Source organism: Diorhabda carinulata, chromosome 4, assembly GCF_026250575.1.
Source record: "Diorhabda carinulata isolate Delta chromosome 4, icDioCari1.1, whole genome shotgun sequence".
NCBI lineage: Eukaryota > Metazoa > Arthropoda > Insecta > Coleoptera > Chrysomelidae > Diorhabda > Diorhabda carinulata.
In genome coordinates this window covers 3,978,107-4,006,019 of record NC_079463.1, presented here as the reverse complement: position 1 = coordinate 4,006,019, position 27,913 = coordinate 3,978,107, and the positions used below count along the sequence as shown (strand labels likewise).

At 32.1% G+C, this 27,913-nt stretch overlaps 1 protein-coding gene across 4 annotated transcripts in view; it reads right to left on the bottom strand.

Moving 5' to 3' along the window:
- Nucleotides 1-27,913, bottom strand: part of LOC130892701 (homeobox protein araucan-like) — a 101,965-nt gene that overhangs the window by 13,483 nt on the left and 60,569 nt on the right. For all 4 annotated transcript variants that reach the window (XM_057798248.1, XM_057798249.1, XM_057798251.1 and 1 more), the window contains 2 exons: nucleotides 9,929-10,047; nucleotides 1,068-1,381 (listed from right to left, as the gene is read on the bottom strand). In XM_057798248.1, coding sequence (XP_057654231.1) covers nucleotides 1,068-1,381; nucleotides 9,929-10,047 — 433 coding nt within the window. The remainder of the gene's footprint in view (nucleotides 1-1,067; nucleotides 1,382-9,928; nucleotides 10,048-27,913) is intronic.

Below are 27,913 nucleotides of genomic sequence, written 5' to 3'. Positions count from 1 at the left end.
ACTGTATAGATAAAAGAGTCAGTACATATGACGATATGTTTGAAGGGGGTCAGTGATATATTTGGAACCATGAAGAATACTGTCTAGCTCGTCAGTAAAATCATTACGCGTCCAAGGTACGCGGAAGGAATTTTTATATCCACTATTTCATTATTTTTAGTGATTATTATAAAATGTTTTCATTATTATTAATTTGTACGTTCTAATAAGTTATTTGTTAAACTAATAATTTATTTTGTGACAGTTAGTCTTATAAAACAGACACTTTGCTTTGATTAAATTCAGTTTCTAATAGTTGATGTGGTATTAAATATGTCATTCATGATAGATACAGACGATTCGTGATGTGGCTCTAAAAATATGTGAACAACAAACTCATTTATTTTCATATCAAGACGTTTTTCGCTTCCGAGGAAAATTTATTATCGTATATTGTCTTCGAAATTTCGAAAATGTTTATTAACAGTTCGGGTATTTCTTTTTCATTTGCCAATTTGTTTTTCTAGAATAATTATATTTAGAGACACATTGAAAACTGAAATTTTATCAAAATTCTTTTCTTTCGCTGCATCAGTTGAATGAATAAAATTTTCCTTTTACTTATTATTGAATATTTCTGGTGATAGACAAAATTACTGTTCAAGGAATTAATCTCCTGTCCAATAAAACTCCAAAGTATAAAACAAGATTAATTATGTCAATCCTTATAAATCCCAGCTCTACAACTATTTTTATATATATACAAGGTCGTCTAAAGTTTCATGTATGTACAATAAGGATTTACCGTATAGACCTGATTCGTGGTGTACTTACCACTAAGGTATTAATGTCGGAATTTAATTATACATCTAATGAAATTACATTGTATTTAATCGAAATTCGAGACTATCAATACTTATTTGTCGATTCAATCATTAGTTAGGATATTTCTTTTAGAAACCAGTGCTTTATTAATAACAGAAATATGACATTCGATTTTACGTGAAGTACGGGACGGAAATATATTTCATCTATTTAATTAAAAACAAAAAAATGTCGATATATATGCTAATAAAAAGTATGTTTACCTGTTTCGTCTCGTTTCTCATCATCATCTTTGTCCTTATCGTCGCCATCGGACACAAGAGCATCGTCATCGTCGTCTGTCTTATTTTTTGGTTCCCACGTCATTTTGTTTTCTTTCTTCAGTCTCCGTCTTGCGTTGGCAAACCACGTAGAAACTTGCGTTAATGTCATTTTAGTTATGATTGCCAACATAATTTTTTCTCCTTTCGTGGGATATGGATTCTTTTTGTGTTCGTTCAGCCATGCTTTTAATGTGGCCGTAGATTCTCTAGTAGCGTTTTTACGTCTGGCTGCTAAGTCGTACCCGGCACCATACCTGCAATAGAAAAATTTATACAAAATTTAAATCTACTAACGAGTTTTCATACCAAAAATACAATTAGGAGTTGTACAGTGTATTTCATATAGTCACTACATATAAAATAATTCCTGTTGTTATGTAACTAATCTAATATAATCATCTACAGAGAATGTCAGGAAACAGAATACCCAAAATAGCTTCTAAAGTGGACACCATAAGGGTAAAGAAGAGGAAGACCACGAAGAAGCTAGAGAAAGAGATTAAATAAGGAAATACTGGAGAAAGAACTAACAGAAGACATTTTTCATGATATAAATAGAGGCGGTTGGAAATTGAAAGACGTTGTTAACTGAGATATTTATTAACACCAACCTAGAGAAGAGACTAAAGAGGAAGGCCTTTGAATTAGTTGTCTAAGTGCTTAGCGTACAATCAAAGCAAAGTGCTAAATCTTCTACTAAGTAAAATTATTAGTTTTAAGACACCTATAGTAATTTAAGTTGATTGATGTTGATTGTGTTTATGATCGGATTAGAATATTAGGGAAACGTAAATAGCAAATTTTATTGATATTAAATTAGAAAAAAATTATCGTTACCAATGAAAATATGAATTTAATTTCCCAAAAATTGATTCTTGTTCTCTGTATTTTTAAACAACAAGTGTCGCATTTAGGATCCAAATTTTCACTAGTTTTGTCATGAATTGTTACACAGGGTACCTTATTATAACTTTTTAATCAACTTTGTTTGTTTGTCTACCCGTTTAGTTAGAATATTCCTAATTTTCACTAAATTTCAAACAAAATATTGACATGAAGTTTAGTAAAATTTCTCGTATTTGAATGACAATACATGAGTCAATAAAAAGTTTTGTGAGATATTTAATAGCAAATTTTATCTTTATATGATAAAATTAATTATATTTTACTAATTTGTACCAATATTCACGCCCAAAATTCCAGTTTTCGTACTCAAGTAAAGTGTAGTTATTTATGAAATTAAAATTTATGACAAAAAGTTGTTTAGTTTATCATTCTAAAACACAAAACACAAAATCGCCGTTTTCATTGTTATTGTCATTATTTTGGTTTATACTCGAAATCAGTTCAAGTTTTTCTTTCCTACTTTATAAACATTGTTTGTTGGTTTTAACAGATTGCTTCAAAACAAAATTATAAATACGAAAACGAAATAATTTTTTAAAAACCAGCTAATTTTCATTTGTGTATAAAACCTCTTCGCAGTATAATCCAAACAATTTATTTCAAAGTCGTCAATTTTTAGGAAAAGTAGTTCGAAAAATAAATTAAAAAAAAACATATTTTGAATTGTACTTTTATTATTTCGAGCTAATGCATAAAATCGTTAGCATTTCAAAATATCAATTTTCAAACATTCTTATTACAAACTGTCATTTGAATAAATTGAAATCACCTCACAGTAAAATGAATCAAAAATATCAAATGTAAATGGCTTGCTTGCTTGCAGATTGAGCGGTCTTTGCCTTCTTTGGCTTTATATCTGTGAATCATTGCCAAACACTCGATGGAAACATCATCACGAAGATATTTCGTTCGATTGTGAGCCAACGCGGCATTCATCTTGCCCACAAATTTCCAAGTTTTCAGTTAATATGCGACGTACCGCACTTTTTGAAATGCCTACTATGTCTGCAGCTCGTGCACTTTCAATCGACGATAATCCAGTTCCATTTTGTGTATTTTCTTCAACATTTCTGTAATCGTCACCTAATTTGGTCGACATCTGCGTTGCTGGTCTTTGCAGATCGTACGGTCTCGTTTAAACTGTGCTATCCAATATTTTACTGTTGATAATGCAGAAGCAATCCCACCCAGAGTAGAATCTAGTTCAGCTTTTATATTGATTGGGCTAAGACTTCTCAAATAAAAGTATTATGATGATGATGACCAATTTTTTCCATGTTTACAAATTCTCTGGTAACGTTCACTATTTATGACTGCCAAACAAATAATTAAAAACGTGGAGTCTTCAAACTTGGAACATATGCTGTATAGATTGTGTACTTTCTAATACAATAGTATTTTTCAAGTAACTAGCGCCATCTCTAGGTCATACCAGGTACTTCTGGGACCATTCTTATATTAGAACAGAAAATTTATCCATTTTAAAGTAAGTGTTATGAATTAAGAAATTTTAAGTACCTTGAAATCAAAATTTTGTCGCCAAATTGCGGATTAAGTCACAAATACTTTAGGAAGAAAAATGAATTTTAAAAATTATTAATCATATCGATATTAATGCAAGAATTTGTTGTGAAGTGAATTGTCAAAATATATTCTTCGTCTAATCTATTAGCCATCTTAATAGTCATCGAATTCCGAATTTCCCTAGAATTTTTCCGTTCAATTTACTAAATGTTTCATGTTCACTAAGCTGTTTAATATACCAATATTACAACGATAGGGAACTACACAAAATATCTCGCCCAAAAAAAAACAAATATCATAAATTAACCATAACCTGCTAGTTACGTAAAATTATTCAAAAATCACGTGACTCGTAGTATTAACTCCGTAAAAACACTTAAAAAACACCGGAGCAAAGCAAACATAAATAAATATAACCTCATTTTAATAAAAGACGCCGTTTTAGCTGCCACAAATAGGGAAATATTTTCAGTTGAAATTTATGTGTATCGTTACCGTGCCGGGTACTAACCGGTGATATTAAGAACACGATATTCGACGCATTATTTAATAGTTACAAGAATGTCTATAACGTCGAGTTAGTTGTAATTCATCACTACAAATACAAACGAAACTAACGAAAAAAGTTTCAGAGTCACTAGAAGTCAGGAAACGACTGTGACATCACTTAAATTTTTTAATTTGGTTAATACAGTAGTTTCCTGAAGTGGTAGAACGCTTTTCCATTATTTCCATACCAGTTTTTGGAAAACTATTTCAAATTTTTCGAATTTTGAATGGTGTTATGGGTTGAGAACTCAAAATAAAATGTCTAAGAGGTATTGAAGATACTGAAGCCTTACTAAAAATCAAATAAAGGATCGAAACGTTGGCATTCCAATAAACTTTTGGACAGTTTTATTTTGAGTCCTCAGCCCACAATACCATTCGAAATTTCATACTAGGAAGGACAATAATATGAAGAATAGCATCTTCATCTGGGTTTTCCAAATCCTTCTACAACACATTTGGCACAGAGCCTTGATTAAGATCAAATAAAGGATCGAAACGTCGACATTAAAAAAAAAACTCTTGGACAGTTTTATTTTGAGTCCTGGACCCACTACACAACATTCGAAATTTCTGATGTTGATTAAGTAGTCTACAGAAGTTTTTTCAGCCTCTTTTTTATTATTTATATAAATATATTTTCCTCTGGCAGCATAATAGGTTTTGTTTTATTGATTACTTCTTCATTTTATTGATGTGTTTTTCTTTGGAGTAGTTCGATGAAATTCATAGGATTTGAACATCATTTTCATCGCCTTGATGAAAGAAAGTTTGTTTCTTCTCCAAATGAGGTTGTTTCCTTGTAACTTACTCCTTCAATCGGTATAATAATGTATTTTCCTTTTCTTTTCCCATCAATCGAAAGATTATAATATGAAATAATTGGACATATATTTATATTTTTTAACGGTCAAATTATTCAAATTCCGCTTATCATTATATTCGTTCTTATTAGATAAATCCACAGACATCCCCCGAACGAAAATTAATCAGCGCTTTTCTTCGGAAAGCGAAAAAATGATTTAATGGCAGATTTCTTTGTGGAAAACTGTCAGACTGATGTATAGAGTTGCCCTCCCTAGTCGGCGGTTTTCCCCTACACTGGGATTTGATTACGGCTAGAGTGGTTTCACCCCTATTAAACTGGCTACTTTTTGTCATAGACAGGGAAAAGGCGGTCACCGATGTCACTTTGATGAAAAAAATAAAAGTTACGCTCAACATAGGCGTTTCGGAAAAAATTGACAATTTGGAAAATACATCCATCCAATTTGTTACCATTTGTGATGAATCGTATTTATTCGTGGGTATCTATTTTTTTGAAAATTCACGATTGTGAAAGAATAACTGCTACTAAACTATTTGACACAAAAAGGCAATGATACTAAGAAGAAAAATTTGTTGAATAATTAGTCATTTTCCATCAGAGAATCAAAACATTGAAAAATGTGAAGATACAGGTCCCACCAGTTCATAAAAACTTAACATAGAAAGAATTAGAAACAACATTTGCAGTGATATAACTAAAAATTTTGGTGAACTTGAGCTAAAGATGCGGAGCTGCAAAGCAGAAATGTAAACTTCAACTATTGATAAATTGTTTGAAATATCCTTAATAACGAAATTAGTTGAAAGGAAATTCTAATTAAAAAGGAATCTATTTAGAATATTCTAGTACTTTTGGAAGCGAGGCTTTCCACGGAATATTCAGCTCCAGAATTATTTGGAGTTTTTCAGCCGATGCAATCTTTTTTCTTTCATTCAAAATACATAGACGCCTTCCAAAGAAAACTATTTTTCTGGGGTTTTTTATCCCACTTAGTGTTGACACTACCCCATCGGTGACCCACGGATCCTGAGATAGCAATCCGGATCAATAAATCTAGGGAACTACCTTTGAGATTGCCTTTTTAGATGATGGCAGTGAGAAAACTTCAAAATAAAATAAAAAAGTTGCAGTGGGCTGAAGAATATAAAAATTGATCGTAAGATGATTGGAGTGATGAGTCAAAGTTTGAGATTTTTGTGCCTAAGAGTGTTGGATGTTTTGTAGGAAGGGCGACTGAAGACCTGGTACAAATTGAAGGGATTTTAAAGATAAAAGGCTACACAAATCGAAGGAAAATGTAGTACGATTTTGGTCAACGCCTGATCAGCGAAAAATTTATCTTCTAGCATGACAACGAACCCAAGCATTTTTCAAATGTGTGCAGAGTTTTTAAAAATCTAATTGGAAATACTTAAAAAATAGTTAAACTTGATACAAAAATTGGAATAGTGAAGATTTAGCAGCTGACGAGGATTTGACATAAAAAATTTCTGATTATATTCTAATGCAAATACGTATTTTTATTTGTATTGAAGAGTCATCTTAGAAATTTTATTGAATCAGTAATGGACTCTATTTCATCCATTTTATGAAAAATTAAAGTTTATACATCACACTCTTCAGAAACTTCGATCAATCAACATAAGAAATATAAAGCAGGTTTTCGTGGAATGAACTTTTTCTATTTCTATTATATAATTGACTTAATCTTCTTTAGGACCAAAAAAATCATTTCAGCGTTTCCGTAATATGCCTTCTAATGGTCCATTCTTCTTTTGTTGTGTGTATGTTAATAGTATTATACAGTAGGGCCAATACAGGTAATTGAAAATTGAATGATATTACACATTATTATGTCATTTTCAACGACTCGGTATAAGGTAAAACGCCAACTATACGATTGTATCTATAAGCAATAAATTGAAATGGTGCATTGCGATTTGAGTTTCTACAGTCACCACCTGGGTCGCGGCGCCGCCGGCGCACCGACGCGCCAATCAATAGCTCTCCCTCTTCAGCCATTTTGTCTTAAAGCCATTCCGGCAGTGGCAGTCGATCCGTGACCGGGAATTAGCGGCACAACAATTCAAACGACCGCCGGATCTACTTCATATACTCGAAATACTTTATACCTTAAGCTCAGCTTTCCGCTTTTATTCGTCGAATGTATATCGACGAAGCGGCGTTGCCGGTTGTTTATTTAACGTAAATAATGAATGATGCGTTTATTGATATTTTCTTTATTCAGGTTTTGTATGTATTCGTCGGTGAATTGTGGAGCCTCATTTTTATATTAAATAGTAATATATTGGATAATTTTGTTAAAATAGTATGTGCTAAAACAATAAATACATAAGGTGTTGTTAAAATAAAAGATATGATGATTAGGTAATTAAATGAAGTTCATTTTTTAGAAATTACATCATCTAAATGACGGCCCTCTCGAAGACTCGGCACTCATTTAAACGCGAACGCAGATTTGTGAAATCATTCGTCAATAAATCTGGGGTAATTGTTGCCATTGCAAGTTTTCGTATTCGCTATTCTTCATGCCGCAAGTTCTGAAGTCAAATAGCCCTCTAATATCGCAATATAGCGGTCAGTGTTATCGGTGATGTTTCGTCCTCGTGAATCTTCAAAGAAGAAAGGGCCAATAATTCCCTTTCCTGAAATTGCTGACCGTACTGTTACTCTCGGACTATGCAGTGGTTTTTGATGATTCATTTTTTAATTTTTTTCGGTCCAATAACAACTATTATCGGTTTACGAATCCATTTAAATGAAAATGAGCCTCATCTTTCTTTAGCAAATGCCAACCTTGCTCCAAAGTCAGTATCTTTTAATTCCTGTGTTAACTGGAGCTTATAAGGATGCAGTTTAAGATCCAACTTCAAAATTCGCTGTAAAGTCGCGACAAGTTTAAAGCCGCCGATCGCTTCCGAGTAGACACATGCAGATTTTCTCGTACTGACTCCTTCAAACATCAATATTATCTGTGGTCTCAGACGTTCTTGGACGCCATATTGTGGGTAATTGTGTTTCAATCTATATTCTGAACGTATGAACGACCGTTCTCGTAAAACTTGCGAGCACAAAAAGTGCGACGCTTTCCGCCTAAGTGACTCATGGCTACTAAAGCTCCACGAGGGCAACTATCCAACCAACTGAAAAATATGATACAATATGCACGTTTTATTGCGCCACCCTGTATTTCAAGATATGAAATAAACTTTCTTATTTCTGTTCTAGCAATAAGAAAGCAAGTTTTTATGACTGAAGCTACTTTTCATAATATTCTTTTCAAATATATACAATTACTTCCATGCGTTTTAATCAATTTTAGAGGCAACTCCAGAGAATAACCGTTTTAAATGCGAAATGGTTTTTTCTAGAGTTGAAAATCTTCCACCACGTAGATGGTGGAAGATTTGAATGCTGGATAGCTCATCAACTCTAACCTTCTGACTGATCTAAAACAGTTTCTTCAGATTGGTCTTTGCAAGCAATCGGCCTTTTAATGTAAATTTAGCTTTTTTTTCATTGAACCAGTCGACGCTAAAAGTTTTTCTTTGATCAGGTTATGAGGAATCAACTTTTCGTCACACCCACTTGCATCACAATCTGCTAGTGACATTCTAATGATAAATAGCAAATTTGCTATACCGGAAAACATTATCGTTGTTTCCAAATACCATTTTTTTTATTTACTTTGCCCCGTGGAAACATACACCTTTAAACCGCGTTGTTGTTTCCAATGATAATTCAATCGACACGGAAAATTTCACAAGGAAACTTGATTTGGTAGCTTGGCAACGCTGCGAAAATGAAAGCTTTGATATTTGTTTCGTTAGCACAGCCCCGTTTTTCAGCCATATAGTAGAGGTTAATATTTCTAATTTCCAAGTAAAAGATTACTTAGCAAAGCGACAATGATGGCAGTTGAGAACAGGAAGAGGTATTATACAAAACCGCAACTAGCATGTCCGTTTGATCTATCTACCCGATATCGCTGTTTGTGATCTCTCGTGTAGTTTCAGTGTGGAATAAAGAAATGTGAATGCGCTCATCGTATCATCATGCAACGTATGAACACGCTCGATGTTCGACAAAATCATTTTGACAACAACGTTGTGACAAACTGGTCACGACATTATACATTTTAAACTGTTGTGTTCAATGAAGGGGAACACAAAGAGACACAGGCAAATGTAGCATGATTTTCCGTTTATTAGAGATTACGTGTGAGGATATCCGTTTCAGTTCAAATACTAGAATGCACATAACTGTTTTTTTTTCAAATTATAGTACAGTGATATTGAGGTAGGTTCCGGAAATAAAGCGAACTTTAATAAGAATGCTTCGAATCTTTAAGATAATATATGAAATGTGCTAAACACGGCAAGAGGTATGAAGAAATATGCTATTAATCAAAGGTGTTTGTTGGTTTTTAGTAATAATTAAAAAGCCTATAGATTGTCTAGTGAAAACATGATACGATTAAGATTAATGACGTTTAATCAATTTGCTATGATGAACCCAAAAACTCAGTGATTATAGACAAGTCTAACTCAGTTTATTTTACCTCTAGACACAATTAGTTTAAACGTATGTTAACAGTAACAATCATGAAAGGAAAAGTGATAAAATAATAATAGACACAAATAGGGCAAATTTTTGTATACTTTTTGAAAATCTATGAAGTCTTTATAAGAATAACTGGGATTCAATTTCGGACGTAGCATTCTTATCAAAATACACCTATAAACAAGATGGTGGAACAGTGCTGAGTTCTATTTCAGAACCTAGATAAAACCCGAGTATCTACATCAAATGAAACTGTTTTGTATTCTACAGAATATGCAATAAGGAACCAGATCTGGCGATATATAATAACGACCAATAAAAACGGTTGAAGCTACTAGAAAATCAAGAGGGAAAGATAAAGATACATTTTTAGTGTTTATTTACTATGATATAATATTCTAGTGCTCACCCGTAAGCTGCTAACGTTGGATCATAAGGATAATATCCAGTCGTAGGCTGTAGACCCGCCGTAGTCCACGCTGACATGTCAGCTGCACCAGTTGCATCTTTAAGGGCGTAAGGGTTACTCTGGAACAACAAAACATCACAATAATATTTTTTTAACAAAGTTAGTTTTATCAATTTTCGAATTTTCGTTTTCTAAATCATATACAATCGTATGCAGTACGATTTACAAGAAAATTGAGTGGAAACTTATTTTGTTCTCGCGATCATATTAGAAACAATTTTATGTTTTACTGTTCAACTAACAAAATGTTCTAATTATGAGCATTTGTGTTATCTGGAGGCACCACGCCCTCTACCTCTACCTTTAACTCCTCACCATACGACTGCAGCAGCAGAATTTCGAAACTTATCTATCGTTATGATACGTGCATCAAATTACTTGGAGTTTATCTTGAAAAATTTAGTCGCTTCTTCAAATGCAGAGGTTTTTTCTTTACTCCCCAAACTTCCTAAATATCCCTCGTATTTTCAACATGGATCTATTCTTTCCATATTATTGAAACCTTTTTTATTTGTTTGTCTAAAAATAAATTGTAGCCAGTTATTTCTACAAAATTGTTTTACCAAAAGCTTTTTGTGTACTTAACTCAAAATACGATATCTAAAATTAACAATAACCACTTATTTTGACAAATATTGTAACAAAAAGTCATCCAGCGTGAAATATCGAACAATGCTCAACAGGGTAAAACCGGAGATAACGTCCATCGTAGTCGCTCTGGAGGAAGACACATTCGAAAATTGTTTACCTTGGTATACATTATAGGATTTATATAAATATCACCTGGAATGAGCTATAATCGCACCGCCTAACGATAACAAACTCTCTTATCAATATTTATATAGTTATCTGACTGTGATTGAGTTCTTTGTCGGCATTTAATGGCGACAGAACAACCTCGATTATAGTCAACAAGATATGTGCTAAAGTAAAAGATAAATCCGAAGACGCCTACATAGGTCTTTTAAAAATGGTGGTCAATCGTTTGCACAATTGAAAATACTAATATCCATAATACTAAGTTCAATATAATTATTTTTTGCTACTTAGAAATCATTTTCTTTAATTCCGTAAACTGCCAGAGGTAAGTAAATAGACGTGCTTCCCGTAAAATATCGATTCTGATTCTCTAAAGACGATTTCTAAATTTATGAGTAGTTTATCTTGCTTTCAATACGTGATGCGACGTCTAAAAAAGGAAAATGAAATATTTTTTCCGATTTATACAAACCTTTGCACTGCCACAATAATATTTCATATATGAAATTTGAACGTGGAGTTTTTTGTAACTTTTTTTAGTCTGAAAAATGTTGAATTTTACTAAATTACATCCAACAAACATTATGGAGGTACATGACTACTCATCACATTCTCAAATTGGAATTTAATTAAATACTTTCGGCATCAAATAAACTCTGAGAAAGCGATAAATATTGAACGGATAGATACAAGACATACTCTCTCTTCTTCTTCGTGGTCTTCTCCTTACTCCCTGTGGTGTACATTTTAGAACCTATTCTTTGTACATACGAGATTAGTTATTCGATATGGATGTCATCGATTAATGTGTGTTATCTTCCTTATTCAATCATTTCCTTCACAGTCTCTCCTGGATTTGGTTGCTCTTTTCCATAACTCCATTTCGATCATCATTAACATTTTTTCCTTAGGTTTAATCATCCATATTTCGCTATCTACCATATGCTAGGAAACGAATTGTTCCTTTCATCATAGATATAGTCATAGATCCGCTATCGAAGATTTTGAAAGTGCGCATGCGATCGGTTCCCGAAGAAGTGACATTATATGTAAAGTTTACTGTTTCTCATTTGAGAACTATCGCCAAAAATGCTCTACCTACAAGACCTTGATAATTCTAGTATAGACTCGTGGTTTTGCAAGTCCGTAAAGCACCGTTTTAGTAGACTCCTTAATATCGCGAATGACATTTAAACATCTTATGAAAATTAATCTCCTATCCAAACTGAAAAATCAGATGATAAGTATGTGATTACATTCAGCTCAATCGCACATTCCATATAAAAATTAACAGCTTCTATATAGACGCCTGTCGAAGAATTTAGTTCTATCAAAAACAAAAAACGAAATGAAGCAAAGAATGTAATAACGTATACATATTTTCAAAATTACAAATAATTGTTGTTGGTAGACGTAACACGTTATAATTTATACCAGTAACAAGTGTTATTCTCAATAAATGCCCTTACGCAACTCAACAAAATCAATTGAGTGTTGTTTACTGTAATATAATGTCGGTAATTTAGCGAACAGTGGTTAGAAATGGTCTTTTTTATAGACGGCCGTAACAGCGGCGCGAGGCGCGAAACCTTCCATCCATCTTCTCGATCCCTAAGGGTTTTCCCTCTTTTACCGCTAGCGCCCTCCGAATCGTCTTTCCGCAGAAAGATTTACGCGCCCAGAATAAATATACTAAAGAACAGAGTTGGAGAAGTTATCTCTAAGAGATAACTGTACAAGTAGCCACCGAAGGCAATAGAAAAATGGATCGTATTTTATTCCTAATTAACTTAACTATTTTAGAGTATAAAACTTGATAGAAAGTAAGTCGTTACACCTCGACAATGTTGCCAAACTTTGAGAGTAATAAGAAGATTGAGGAAGTGTTAATCAGTGAGGTTATGTTGATATTTATATAATTAATCGTTACTTCAACTTTTAGTTGATAAACTATAGTAAATCTGAAGCTTTTTTGAACTATTTAAAAGTGGAAATGAGTCATTTAACGACAAGTTTTCATTAAATCGGAAAATCTATCGAAGTCTATGGATATGATTTCGAGACAAAAAATAGGATTCCTCAATAAAAAATTAGTGACTCATCTCGTCCTTGAAATAATCATCAAATTATAATATCTGCACCCTTTACGAAACGATTTGTGAAAAAAAAAAAATTGAAAATCGGGCTTTTTTGATATTGTACATCGTGCTAAAAGTCTTTCAACAAATGTTTCACTACTAGAATCACCAACATGCAACTATTGGATTTTGACGATAAAAGGAAGTCATGATAGAACAATAGCCATTCCAAAAGCCTTCCAGTTAAGGCAGTATCGCAGAAATTGCCTTTTTTATTGTATGTTGAATAATACCCCAACTCTATCTAAGGGTAACTTCACTTCATAGGCCTCAAGTACCCGGTTAGGGCGGGAACACTTATATAAAGTGAATTTCGAAATCATATCTATCAAACCTTCGAGATTTCAGTTGCCAGAGTTTTATCAGTGGGATATTTTTAGGGGAAGGACTTTCTTTCTCATTGATTCAAACAATTTTATTATGATAATGCAATGTTTATCATTTGAAGGAAATTCAATAAAAAGAAACAGTCGTGAGAATTTGGAATTCTTCTTTTGGATGTTGATAAATTTGGACAGTTTGTATATCTTGTATTCGTCGATTATAATAATAATTACATTATAAAAATAAAAGTTATTAGAATGGTTCAAGTCAGTAACTGTACTTTTATGGAATTTAAATCGTACTTTACCGTGCATAGACAGTTTTCTTTGTATCACACTGTAGTTTTACTTGGAACGATTTTGAACCCTTTTTAACACTAATCTAATTAGTAATTATTGATATTTATATATAAGACTTATATAATAATTTACTGGTATCAATATTAAATAACAAGTTATTCCATCGAGGCCATCGCAACAAAAAGAACAACATTTTGATTTTATAATATACATACTTAATTCGCCGTAATGAATGATAATTAATAATTTTATTCGAAGAGCGTGCACGAGAGTGACAGCATGGCGTGCAAATAATTTTTATTTCACTAACACAACATTCGAACAATTATTATTGTGTTTACAATGCTCCAGCGATGTGTACTACATATTAAATTGCTTTATATCGTTATATCGACATACAAGCTCAAACTTGCAATTTCACGTTGTAATAAAATATAATGAGCATTCGGTAATACCATCGAAATAAACAGCATCAACTGTTTTCTCGAATAATTTCTCCATTGTTAATAATTTTGGTATATACAGGTGTTTTAAGACAAAAAATTCGAGGGTGAGCTGCGAAATCAATACTAATATTTGAGTATATTTTCTAAATCATACATTCGAACGTTAACAACTTTTACGGGGACAACCTGTAGGTACAATCTAAAGAAGATAATAGAAATGGATTTTCGAATCAATTTTTTAACGAAAAGTACTTTTGGACTGTTCTACATGCCAAGGAAAACGTTCGCCATAAAGAAACATTGTGAAGAAAATTATCATAAATTGTAGTTATTTATTGAAAATATTTATTAAAACACAATCAAATTGTTAATTGTCGAATATCGTTTTATTTGCTTAAAGAAAAGATTAACTGAATTTTTTATGAAATCCTTTAATTTCTCAGACCTTTTGATATGTTTCTAAATATTCTTGATTTTAGATCTCTTCTGTTTCAAAATAATTTTTCAAAAGAAAGATAATAATCGATGTTTCGACATTTCTTTAAGTCTTTATCAAAATTTGTTATTGATACTGACAAAATTTGCGTATTTATATTAATCAATAGATCACCTACATCATGTACAGCAAAATAGGAATAAAATCAAAATTTGTTCTAATAAGAAAAATTAATTTTTCCCTAGTCCTTACATCTCAAATATATAGCAATAATCAATAATATTATTTATAGTTTTATTAGAATTTACAAAATAAAGTTATAAATTTTACTTAAATTATTTAGGTCTTTTTTTTCCATTTATAGCTTTTTCTTTTTTATGAATATGAACCATATTTATGTTTTTTTTTTGATATTTCATGCTTCGTTAATGCAGTTCTATTTTTTCTATCGTATTGATGACCTCTTAGTCTATTTTCTAAATACTGAGATGTCTGCCCTATGTAGACACAATTAGTACAAGCCACTTGATATATAATAGATCTTCTTTTGTTTTCATGTACATCATAATTTTCACGTCATCTACTCACTCTCGCAGTCCCGGAGCACCCTGTATAAAACACTAATTACAATTATTTTCTCGTGTATCGTTTGGTTAGTTATAGTAACTATGAACTGATTTTTTTTAGTGTTATTTCTACCAATGCCGAATATTACGTATGTTATTTTTGAACATTCCAAGTTTTAGTTGGTTTATTGTGAGGAATACCTTTTTGACAAGATGTTCTTTGAACTTGTGTTCCTCTATTCATTTCGTGAAGAACGTACATCAACAGTTTAATTAATACGGGTTCGTACATTTATAAAACTAAAATAGCAGCGTCTAATATTCGCCTGAATAACGAACATTCTTGCATTTCAAGAGGTAGTATATGTGTCTTCGCATAATTAAATCTTTTTTTCTATTTTTCCAGTCCAGTCCAGATCTGCAGTAATCACGCATTATAGTCTTGAAAGATTTTGTAAAGTAATTGAGCGACTCGAAAATATTTTTGATGATTCCACTCCTTTCACAATTTATTATTTGTAATACCGTTTCGTTATATATTTCGTTATTCTTTTTCAATACTTCAATACGTTTGTATCTCTCATATATGTTTTGTAAGGCAAACAGAAATTATAGATACCTAATGATTCTGCATAAAATTAATGAATTAATAGATGTTAATCAAGCATTTGACAATGTGTATCATTAAACTTCAAAAACGTAACTTTTATCGCTCTTGAGGTACAATTTCCATTCAAAAAATAATAACAATCATGTTTTTTTCATGACAGGTAATCTGAGGAGTTTATTGTTTATTTGTAACAAACCTTGTCTCATCCAGGATGTTTTTTTTGTACCAAATCCTTTTATTAACTTCTCCAAAATCATAAACTGAATTTGTTATGACATTGGGGAGTTGGAGATTATGTGAAGACAGCTCTCTTCTCTTTATGTTATTGATAATATTTAATATTAATAATTAATAATTTCTTTGGGGTTAGAAATATCAATATCGTGAATCTGAAGGTAGATTAATCTTGGTTTAATTCTAAAAATTTGGAGCTGAACGAAGCAAAAACTAAAAAAATTACATTTAGCTCTGCAAAATGACGTACCAGAGGGGAATCTGTGAAGTTGTTGGTTATCCTGTTATTAATTTAGGGAAATATATAAACTCACTATGCTTAAAAATTTCATTAGAGCATATTTTGAGACAATTACGTTCCTCTAGTGGCAGACGATTCACTCTGCATCATCTGGCTTATAGTATCTCTCTACGGGACAACTTTACCAGAGTTCAAAGGATTTGTACTCTTCGGTAAACTTCTTTGTAATGTAAGAAGTCGAGTACATAGCAGCAAACTCTACAAGGAATATTGAATCCTGCAATTGTATATTTGTGTATATTTGAAACATTTGTATGTATGTATAGGGGTGTACGAAATAAGGCAATTCATTCTATACCACCAGGATTTCGAGTGGACTCAATGTACCATTTTCTAGGCTGTATCAAACACAATTTTTGGTAACTATCATATCACTTTAGATATCAGTTTTTAACACCCAAATTGCTTGTATCATTGGCCGTTTTTCTTCAATATTCAACTAACTGTTTACGACGACCTCCTGCCTTATATACGCTCTTCAATAATTTGGAAACATTGTAGAAATATCAAACTAGTTACAGCTAAGCAAAACGTTTAGAATAAGAGCTCGATCCAATAATACATAAAGCAGCATTACGATGTTCTTTTGGTGTTATCAGATGGCGTGCGCCTGTGTAACCGTCAATATGCAAATAATGCTTTTTGTACCCTTAGAATTCAACCCATTTGGCAGAAGAGAAAAGACGTTATTAGACAGCTTTTATTCTTTGATACATTTTTAAATTTATATATACACAGAATCTTCTTCATGCACAAGAAGCATTAGCTTATCTAATCTCTGATCAAAATTCTACTGGGATTTGATCTTGTATGCTCTTGAAGAACCACGTTGTCCTCGTATTTCAAAATTTTCAATTTCACATTGTGGTATTTCTTGGAGAATAGACTATACAAATACATACATACGTATGGAGAAAACAGGATTCTCACTTCCAGCTATCTTTTTATGGCAGATTTATAAAACCCTGAGCTCATTGTTAAATTTAATTGGTTCAATTTATATTATTTAATTGATTTAATTGCCTGATATGATTTTAAAATGTTTATTTACAAGAGCACATGTGAAGACAATGTCGAGACAAGTATTTTCAGAATAACAAGCAGATATTTTATTTAATATTCAAAAGGTGTAGCATCGTATTTTCATTCATATCAACACAAATACTTCTTAATGACATCACTTGTGAACGTTATTCAGTAGAATAAGTTTAATTAAAACAGAACGAAGAGCGGTATTTATAAGATCAACGCACCGCACGTTGTTCGACATTAATGTAGCCTTGATAGTGGAAATCAGTAAATGGTAGTAATTAAACTAAGCAACAAGAAATGAAAAAGATAAAGAAGATACAGAAGGATACAAAGACATTTTTTTAAAATAATAATACGAACTCAATCGTAGGTCTACAGTAGTATCATTGACTTTAGATTATGCGAAAGAAAAAAATTATAAGTAGTTGAAATAAGTGAAATATGGAACGATTTCGACCTAAAAAGGAAAGAAGACACTTTTTTCAATAACCATTTCGAGAGGTTGTATGATGAAAATCTCTCTGCTGCAAGTGAAACTTTTAGGAAACAAGAAATAATCTCTTGTGGACAAATCTGTTGAATATGGTGGGTAGTCAACCAATTCGTGAATTTTACCCATGAGAATCATCGAAGACCCGTTCAAAACGACTGAAACTTTATATTGATACATAGGTACTGTCTTTTTCAAGTTGAAATCAGAGGCTTTCCAGATAATTAATCTAGCCAAGATGAAATGGTCACAGCGATAATTTTTTTGGAAAAAGCTACCTTGAAGAAGGGGCAAATGATCAATGACAGATATTATGTCAACTTATTGGGTACGACCGTGCTTTACAAAACAAAGTGTTCACTTACACAAAACGCTTTTAAGTGATTGTATGGAATAAGGTTCTCAATCTTAAGAACAACAAAACTAAGACTGTTCCAGACCAATGTAAAATCTGTTCGGCCAAACCGGATGGATTTGGAACATAGCTGAAGAAGAGAAAAGATACGTTAAGATTATGAAGCGAAAACCAGACAAATGCAACTTGAAGAAGAAAAGAGGCAGATCTGAATAAACATCACTAAGAACTTTATAAAATGAAATGCAATACATAAACTTGACATGGTAAAAGCTAGAAAGAGGACGAAATGGTTTTACTACAGCTGCTGAAACTCCGACGGGTGCCCTCTAGAAACTATATGGTGATGGGTGAGAGACAAAACTCATAGATTTCATGGCAGAAATCAATGAATTGGGCTGGGCAACGTGATTGTTCGTCTATCCAAAACGTGAAAATCTCCACTCACAAGCAAATAACTATTAAATAAATTGGAGAACTTGGTACAAACTATTTAGGTCTCAAATAGAAATAAAATGATTTCTCATCCAACAATCTATGGAGAAAGAATGAATATAGAAGAGGAAATAAAAGATTGAAACAGCTTGTAGGCTGAGCATCCATTCTTAGAACGAATAAGGTTATTTTTTGTTTTAGAAAAAGGTCGTGGCGGTTCCAATTTTTGTTCTAAATAAAGTTAATTGCTAATCGTAATTTGACGTTACTATATTACCTTTGTGAGTTATGATTCTGTGATTCTCGCTTCGTCGGCCGAGAATTTCACAAAAAAAAAGTAAGATCCTCTTCGGAGAAGTATTGTTATGAGCTAACGGCGTGACAATAAAAATTCAATTTTCACATTCCTGTCGGTCGTCGGTAAACAAAGTCTAAAACCGAAAGCGATTTCATGCCTCTGGCGAAACTTCATTGTTCGCAGTTTTTCAGCAGTCGTCTACAGTATTTTACAACGTATATAATTAGTTACTTCATCCATTATTTTCAGATACCGCGACACGAGTATATATGGTGACAAGTACCGCAATTCTTTGGTGCTAAGTGTAGCTTTATGATCCTATAAAAACCAATTCGCTCACAACAAATTTCAATCTCAATGTATCTGCGCTGAAAATGTATATGAGTGAGATTTTCCTCTAATAGATGTTTTTTGTGTTATATAGTGAATTTTTTTAATTAAAAATAAAAAGATAGCCAAGTTTGGAAACCAAAAAACAATGCAAAACTATAGATTTCCGGTTAAGGAAACAGTATTTGAGATTTTTTCGAAAAATGTATTTTTAGATTAGGATTTCCTTACTTCATGATTTTTTTACTTTTAAGATTAATAATAATGTATTGTATTTCTCTTAATTAACCAAAAAAGTGTTGAAACTTTGTTTTTTTTTTAACTTAGGTCTCATTTTTATATAAAATGAGTTGAAAAAGTTAACCTAATAAGAAAAAAATATTGAAAATAACGAGTTTTCCACCGCATTTCATAACGTTTCATCGCTGGTAAGCCTCCATCATATAAGCCACAAGATTTGAAGAAAAAAGTGCTTGTCCATGAGGACCATCAAGACCTTCTCATATTTTTTTGATTACCATAGCTAAAATTTACCAATTTTTTATTCGAGTTAGCTGACCACCCAACCTATTCACCATATCTGACACCCACTGATTTTCTAATGTTTATTTATCATAAAATTTCACTTGCTGGAGAGAAATTTCCATCTGATGAGATCGTTATCGCATAGAAAAACGCTTTGTTTTATTTGCAAGGGTTAAAAACGTTAGGTCGGACATTTTTCAAACAATACTCCAATCCAAGCTGAGATCTTTTATGTACTCTGGACAGTTAATGATAAAACAGTAGCAATAAGACAAAATGAAATATTTCTCTAACTTGGTATAGATAATATCTTTGGTAGTTGTTTTATACCTCATCCTTTTCCAAATCGACGTTCAACCTAAGTAGTTTTGGTATTTTTTGAAATTTAACTAATTAAAATGAAACATTATCAAATTTAACATCAACAATGCACAAAAAAATTATATTGGTTATTAAGATGATCCCTATTTTTGTACGTTGAAAGTATATCGCTGAAAAATGGAAATAATAACCGTACCTCGTATCAATGTGTGAATCAATAAGATAAAACTGGTTATTCTATAACAAAAAGTGATATTTATTAGGTAAACTTTACAAAAGCAGCAATTTGTAGTAGTTGTTCGCACTTGTACTTGTAAGGCGATTGTTCACTTCACGAGAATTCTAGGTTGGAAATTTTCTCCTTAGATGTTCTTGAATATGCAGTTTAGACAGAGACGGATTCATTCTTGAACATAACAAAACCGGATGTGTAACAATTAACAAACATCTTTTCTATATTAATACGGAGCTCAATTAAATGAATCTTTAGCCTAACAGGGTTCTTCCACCTCCCAATGAAGTTACCACTAATTATTTATATACTAAATAAACAAATGTCACAATAAATGAACTTTTTAATCTTTCTCTGTCTTTTTCTCCCCTCAGGTTTCCACACCCTACTATTTGGAAACATATGAGGACGACGTCCTCAAGGAATATCTCTTTTCATGTCAAACGTGGGTCAAACTTCGGCCTCAATCGTTCAGGTCATCGTCTTCACGGCTCCAATAAATCTTCTAGTAGGAATGGATGAGGATATATCGCTGCTAAAACGAAGAAGAAACTAGAATTGGAATGAAGAAGAGAGAAGAAAGGGAAGAAACTCTCCGATCCGATCTCAGTGGAAGATGGACCCACAGGTTAATTAGGAGCGTGAAAGGAAGCAATAACGGAAATTATTACCTGAAGCTATAACGAGACAATTTTAATGCTTTTCGAAGAAGATCAGACACCAAATCGGGATGATTTAATACAATAGTAACTCAAAAATAAAAAAGATAATAGATGATGAGGAGGAGTCTAGAGAATTCCTGATAGAAAGTGACGAGACAAAGCCCAACAGTAAATCCTATCGAGGGATAAACATGCCTGGAGATAGATAGAAGCTTCTAATAAGAAAAGTAAAAAGGGCCATCTCGAATAATACTAAAATCAAAGTACCGAGAGGTTTTAAATGAGTAAATTAGATTACGGTTTCAATTGGTAGGTTTTAATTTTGTAATATGAAGAGGAATCCAGTACAATTATTAGTTTATCCTCATAGTAAAGGAAAATCAATGCAGTTCTATCTCTTTGTTCTTTGTACAACTTTCAACGAAAACTCTGAACTGTAAAATATTTTTCAAAACGTTTTTTTCAACGTTAAGCAAAGATATTGTCTGACTCTATCACCCAACGATCTCTTTGATAGTTTCTTTCAGAGATATTTGTAAGTAGCACACTATTTAATGATTTCCAAGCTTGAGTTCTTTTACTTCTAATTGAACTTTGTTGAATAAATACAAAAATTTCTCTTCATGGCCACGTATATGTTCAAAGAATGATCTATCTTTTTATAGTTTATATCCAATGTAAAAATTTTTGGTAAAGTTACCATTGTTTCGCTAATCATATGATGGCTAAAATAACTAATCAGAGTGTGCGAATTCGAATTATAACACAGTTTAAATAATTTAATTTTTTTAATATAAATCTTACTTGGAAAGTAAAATTCTCAGCCTACTATAGAACCAAACAAAATTTCAATGTCAAAATATTTTATTACTCAACATATTCTCCTCTTAATTGGATACATTTATTACAGCGAACCTGCAACGTCTCTGACCCTTCAAAAAAATGTTTCTTCTTGCTCTGCAAACCAGACCTCCACAGCTTTCGTTGCCTCCTCGTTGGAAGAAAATTTACGACCCTTTAAGCTTTTTTTCAGTTGAGGAAAGACATGAGTGTCGGACGGAGCCAAATCTGGTGAATAAGGGCGTGTTCTAGTAATTCAAACCTTAAATCACGAATTCTTTGCATGGCAACATGAAATTTGTATGCAGGGGCGTTGTCCTGCAAAAACAAAACACCTTTGGATAGCTCTCCACGTCTTTTCTCTTTAATTTTTCCCCGTAGATTGGTCAGTAATGTGGAATATTAATCTCCAGTTATTGTTCAACCCTTATCCAAAAAATCAATCATGATTACTCCATGGCGATTCCAAAAAACTGAAGCAAGAACTTTTCCAGCAGATTTTTGGACACGAAACTTCTTGGGTCTTAGAGAACCAGAGTGTCGCCATTCTATCGATTGTTGCTTTGTGTTTGGATCGTAGAAATGTACCCAAGTCTCATCTATAGTAACAATTCGGTTTAAGAAGTCTACATCGTTTTCAAATCGAGCACAGATCAAACGCGATGCTTCTACCCTTGCACGCTTTTGATCAACATTTAAACATTTATGGATCCATTTTTCTCATGTCCAAATTGACGTGAACTATATGATGAACGCGTTCGTATGAAATATTCAGTGCTCCAGATATCCGTTTTAGCCCAATTCGACTGTCTGATAAAATCATGTCATGAACTGCATCGATATTTTTGGGGACTAATACAAAAACTGGCCTTCCCGATCGGTCATCATCTTCAATGGAAAATTTACCTCTTTTGAAGCTTGCAGTCCAATTTTTCGCGGTCGCATACGAAGGACATTGATCACCAAGGGTATTAATTATATCTTCGTGAATCTGCTTAACTCTTAACCCTTTTAAATACTCCAATTTTTCGATTTTCACAATTTCCCTGGACATCTTTTTCTTTTAATCAATTGCGTAACTCTAGTTTACTTTTTCGACGTCAGACTTTACACTGACACTTCTAATAAGTTATTGTTCGTTGCTATGGTAACGCAATATTTTGTTTATGCATGGAACTGGTCTAGGATAACTAGATATCAATACATCCTCGTAATATTTCGATATAAATTTTTAGAGATTAAAAAAAATCTTAATATTTTGATTTATGATGTTCTATTGTAGAATTACAAAAAAAATTGTGAATGAATCGTTCGATAGATGGTGCTAGCTACGCGGTTTGCTTTTATGCTTGAAACTAGAACACTTGAGCCTCTTATTTTGAAATAGTTTTAGTAAGTTTTTGATTTAGGAAAAAAGAGAGTTTTTAGATTAAATCCACAACTATATAATAATATCATTTCAAAAAGTTTGTTATATAGTATAGCTGGAAATCATAGCTGTTGTATAGAAATTGTTCGTTTCAGATAAGGACGTATGACATTGCTTAGATAAAAAGTATACGCGTTTTAAACAATCAAAGAATGTATAAAGTTTGCTTTTTTAAGAAGTCACAGGGTGGATCACATTCAAATAACTGTAAACACGTATATACTAGTTTGTAAATTTTGATATTTTTGCTTTATCTTAATGAACTAATGGAGGCCATCTCCACTTGATTTATAATCGATTTAAAAATATATATAACAAGTTATTTTTAATAATCTGTATATTTGTACACTCTTCAACAACTTTTATAACCATATTCTTATTAACCTTCCGTCAGTTTTGGACTACAAGTTTCTGTGTTTCACAACAGAAAGCAGAGCTTTCAGCTATCTTCTCAATGGATATCTTAGAGTTACTTTACACGGCTAAGATACTAAGGAGTAATCGGCAATCCTTGGAAAAAAACAGAGTTTAGGACGGGTAAACGGGTTATCAATTATTAGAGAATCAAATTTCTTGTGATATGCACCCGATTCGATAATATTAACACCAAAAAACTCATGGTAGCTGTCCACGATATGGTTCAATCATTCGAAGATAATTAGATAAAGTTTTCCCTATTATGTAAATCGGGAAATTAGAAGCATTGCTAGGTACGAAAATGTATCAAACCTCGTGCAGCTGTTAAATTGTCGCGAAAGATATAAGGACCAATAAATTTTCACCTGACGACTCCAACCAGAACATAATTTTTTAATGCGCTGCGTGTGTTTCGTTTGAATCCAGTGGAGGTTTTCTCAAGCCCAGTAGCGAGAATTGTGTCGATTTACTGTACTACTTTAACAAAACGTTGACTGGCTGTTAAACAAATACTAAATAATGTCTACCGTCGTTAGAATTTTCTCTTTTAGAAAGTTCTATTAGTATTTTTGTTTGTTTTATCAGTATCCATGATGAGATTTTTTTATAAAAGATTAGATAAATATGAATTAAGAGTATGTGTTATCCTACAAATCTTAGATTCGGTTTCTCATCAAAATGGCGTTTTGTTTGTTGGTACGAACAACTTGTTTCTAGTTTCTATTCCTTACAGTTACCATTATCACAATTTGTAGTGTATGAGCTCTAGTAGTATTGAGAATTATGCAACTTTATCAAAAAATATGTATATTTACGTTCTATATGATTAATTTCAAGCACGGTCTTATAATTAACGATATTATACATAATTTACTCCTCTTTGTATCTCAGTTAACAAGCAACGAAGAATATATAATATGCCGGCAGGTGTTGCTAATTAAAGCGACATCATTATGTTATTAATACGTTTAACAGTTTTTATAATTAATATCAGTTGAGGTGGAAATTAAAATTTCTTGAAAATAAAAAGTGGAACTGAAACATGCTTCATTGTACGTTAAAAGAAAAACTAAATAATCAATCGGCTTTAATAATGAGAGATTAAAAAATTAGTAAATACATTTTCTTCACCATTTGGTGATTACTATCATACTAGGTCGATCTAATATCTATGAGACCAAATGCTTGTTCATTCATACCCAGACATTAGAATGAGCATCACAGCTGAAGTAAATAGCCTTCGTGTATTATAATATAATCAATAACGACCAAAATTTTGCCTAATTCGAATGAAAAACACGTTTATTTTATTGTCAGTGACTATTAACTTGTTTTATAACTAATTTTTCCGCACATGCCCGCTGACATCGGAAAATTAATACCCATCAATTTGGAATTGTTTATATTCTGTTACCCAGCGGGATAGTTTATTTATCCTTTCAGATAAAAGTCAAATTTCTAATTGATTATTTAAATTTCATTCGTTTTAATGGCTAACTAAGGTTAAGACATGCATTAATTTGTTATTAATTATTATTTATTAATACTATATAGTCGTAGAGCAGCATACGGATGTTTTGATAGGCATCTATCGAATTATTTTTTTTTTTTTCAACTTTCATTAATTATTTAAAAAGGTTGGCCTCCTTTTGAAATCTTTTAAACGTGACATAATTTAAATTAGTGAACTTGTTCATTAGATTGAATGAACGAATTTTGATTTGATTTTATTTTTATTTTTACCCTTTGAATATTCAAACCACGAATATTTCGGATATGCAAAAAGGATACGCTTGAAAATCAAGCAGCATGAAAAATAATGCAACGGAATAGAAATTTTATAACAAATATGATATTTATCATAATAAAAACTGACAAATGTTACATCATAACCATCAAGTTACAAAACTCTTTCTCATAAGGAAAGACGCTGTACAATAAACCTGTATATCCAAAAGGAAATTACCTGACTGAAAGCAACAGAAATAAGGGATCACTCCAGAATAAATGTATAGTTGGATATCAGTATAAATATTAATTCCACGTTCCTTGCTTTATTTTTTTAATGTACTGTCTCTCTAGCGTTAAATTTTTTCTACCCAATCTTCAATATATTGATTATATATTTGATTGATAGAGTTATTTAGCTTCTAGATCCTGAACTTAAAAGCGAAATTATTAAATAAGTAAAAAGTACAATGGGAAAAAATATGAATAACATATCTAAAAAAAGGACAAATAATTAACTATCAATATACGTTAGACTCAAATATAAAACTCTTAAAAATAGAAGAAATAATATTATGTTTCTTAGAATAATTGTGATCCCTCTAACATAAGACAGAAACAAACTATGAACTACTCAAAAAAATTTAATTATGAAAGTTGAACAGTTTTTAAAACAGAGTCATATACAAAAGAAAATTTTGATTGTTTCATATTCATATAAATAAAACTCCAAAACTTCCTCGGCCCTCTCAAAACTACCCCAGAAACTTGGTACAATGATAATTCAAAGAAAGCGTTTAAAAATTTTAAAAGGCTCGAAGTTCCAAAACTAAAACCAATCTTGCCTTAAGTGGCCGGGATTTCATCTTGCCTTAATTAACTAATGACTCAGTGAGACTTTTAATCAGCTTCAAAGGTAGCTTTGGAGGAGTTTTGGGTTTCGTGCCCATTGAGGTTTTCAATCAACTTGCTTTGAACTATAGCTGCGCCAATTTGCAGAACAATTGGTCGAAACCGGGTTTTTTTGACAATCGATGAACAGAAATATTTATATGGTTAAAACAAAAACGTATAATTGATATTTCTATTGCGTCAAGTCTATTAAAGAATACATTAGATTGTCAGATAAAATTTTGAATGTTTCATATTCATATAAATAAACCCCCAGAACCTTCTCAGTCTTCTCAAAACTACCACAGCAGTATTCAAGAGTACTCGGAAAGGAAAAGGAAAAATGTTAAAAGGCACGAAATTCCAAAACTAAAACCAATCTTGCCTTAAGTGGCCGAGATTTCATCTTGCCTTAATTAACTGATGATTCAGTGAGACTTTTAATCAGCTTCAAAGTAGCTTTGGAGGAGTTTTGGGTTTCGTGCCCATTGAGACTTTCAATCAGCTTGCTTTGAACTATAACTACGTCAATTTGCAGAACAATTGGTGGAAACCGGGTTTTTTTGACAATCGATTACCAGAAATCTTTATCTGGTTAAAACAAAAACGTATATTGATATTTCTATTGCGTCAAGTCTATTAAAGAATACATTAGATTGTCAGATAAAATTTTGAATGTTTCATATTCATATAAATAAAACCCCAGAACCTTCTCAGTCCTCTCAAAACTACCACAGCAGTATTCAAGAGTACTCAGAAAGGAAAAGGAAAAATGTTAAAAGGCACAAAGTTCCAAAACTAAAACCAATCTTGCCTTAAGTGGCCGGGATTTCATCTTGCCTTAATTAACTGATGATTCAGTGAGACTTTTAATCAGCTTCAAAGGTAGCTTTGGTGAAGTTTTGGGTTTCGTGCCCATTGAGACTTTCAATCAGCTTGCTTTGAATTATAGCTGTACCAATTTGCAGAACAATTGGCCGAAACCAATTCCATTTCACCCAGAATAACTTCTGACACTTCAGGTGTAGTTTTGGTGAGGGGTGTTTTGGGGTTCCGTGCGCATTAAGCTTGCTTTGAACTATTACTGGGTCGTGTTTCAGAAAAATTTGTCAGATAATATTTTTTAACGAAATAGATAGAAACGTCCAACGTAATTTCTATAGAAAAACTCGTGTGTTGAAATATATATTCAAAATTATTCGCAATTTCGAAATATCAAATATCACATTCCAATTTTTCATTATAATTAAATATGTCTCGTTAAAGAATCTACAGGTAGCAGCTGTTGTTTTTTAAATAAGAATTAATAGAGGCAGTTCGTCTGTCTACATACAATTGAATTACTTTTGCTTGATTTCCTATTAGATATTTTTTGATGATAAATATTTAGTTACGTCAACTTACTGATAAAGTTTCTTTTTAAAAACATTTTCCGACATTACTTGAGATTTGATATCGTTATTTGTATAGTCCCCACGTTATTTATCATTGTAACATGTTTCAAGTTGTGATGTTTATTTCCAAATGTTAGTTTAATTGTTGGAAATTGTAGAGAATTATTTGTTATTACTTCCATTATAATATGTACAAAAATTGTAACGGTTTAACGTGTCAGTAGCTCTAGGGAAGCTTGATTTTGAATATGATGCACCATAAAGGCGTGATTTAGTCCCTTCGGATGATTTTGAGGTGCTAGATAGATCTTACTATAAAAAGGGTATTAAACATCGCTTGAAAATGCTTGAAACCACCAATTAAAGAGTAATTGGAGAGATGATAGAATAATAAAATGCAATTTTATGAAAGATTTATCCAGAATGAATGGTA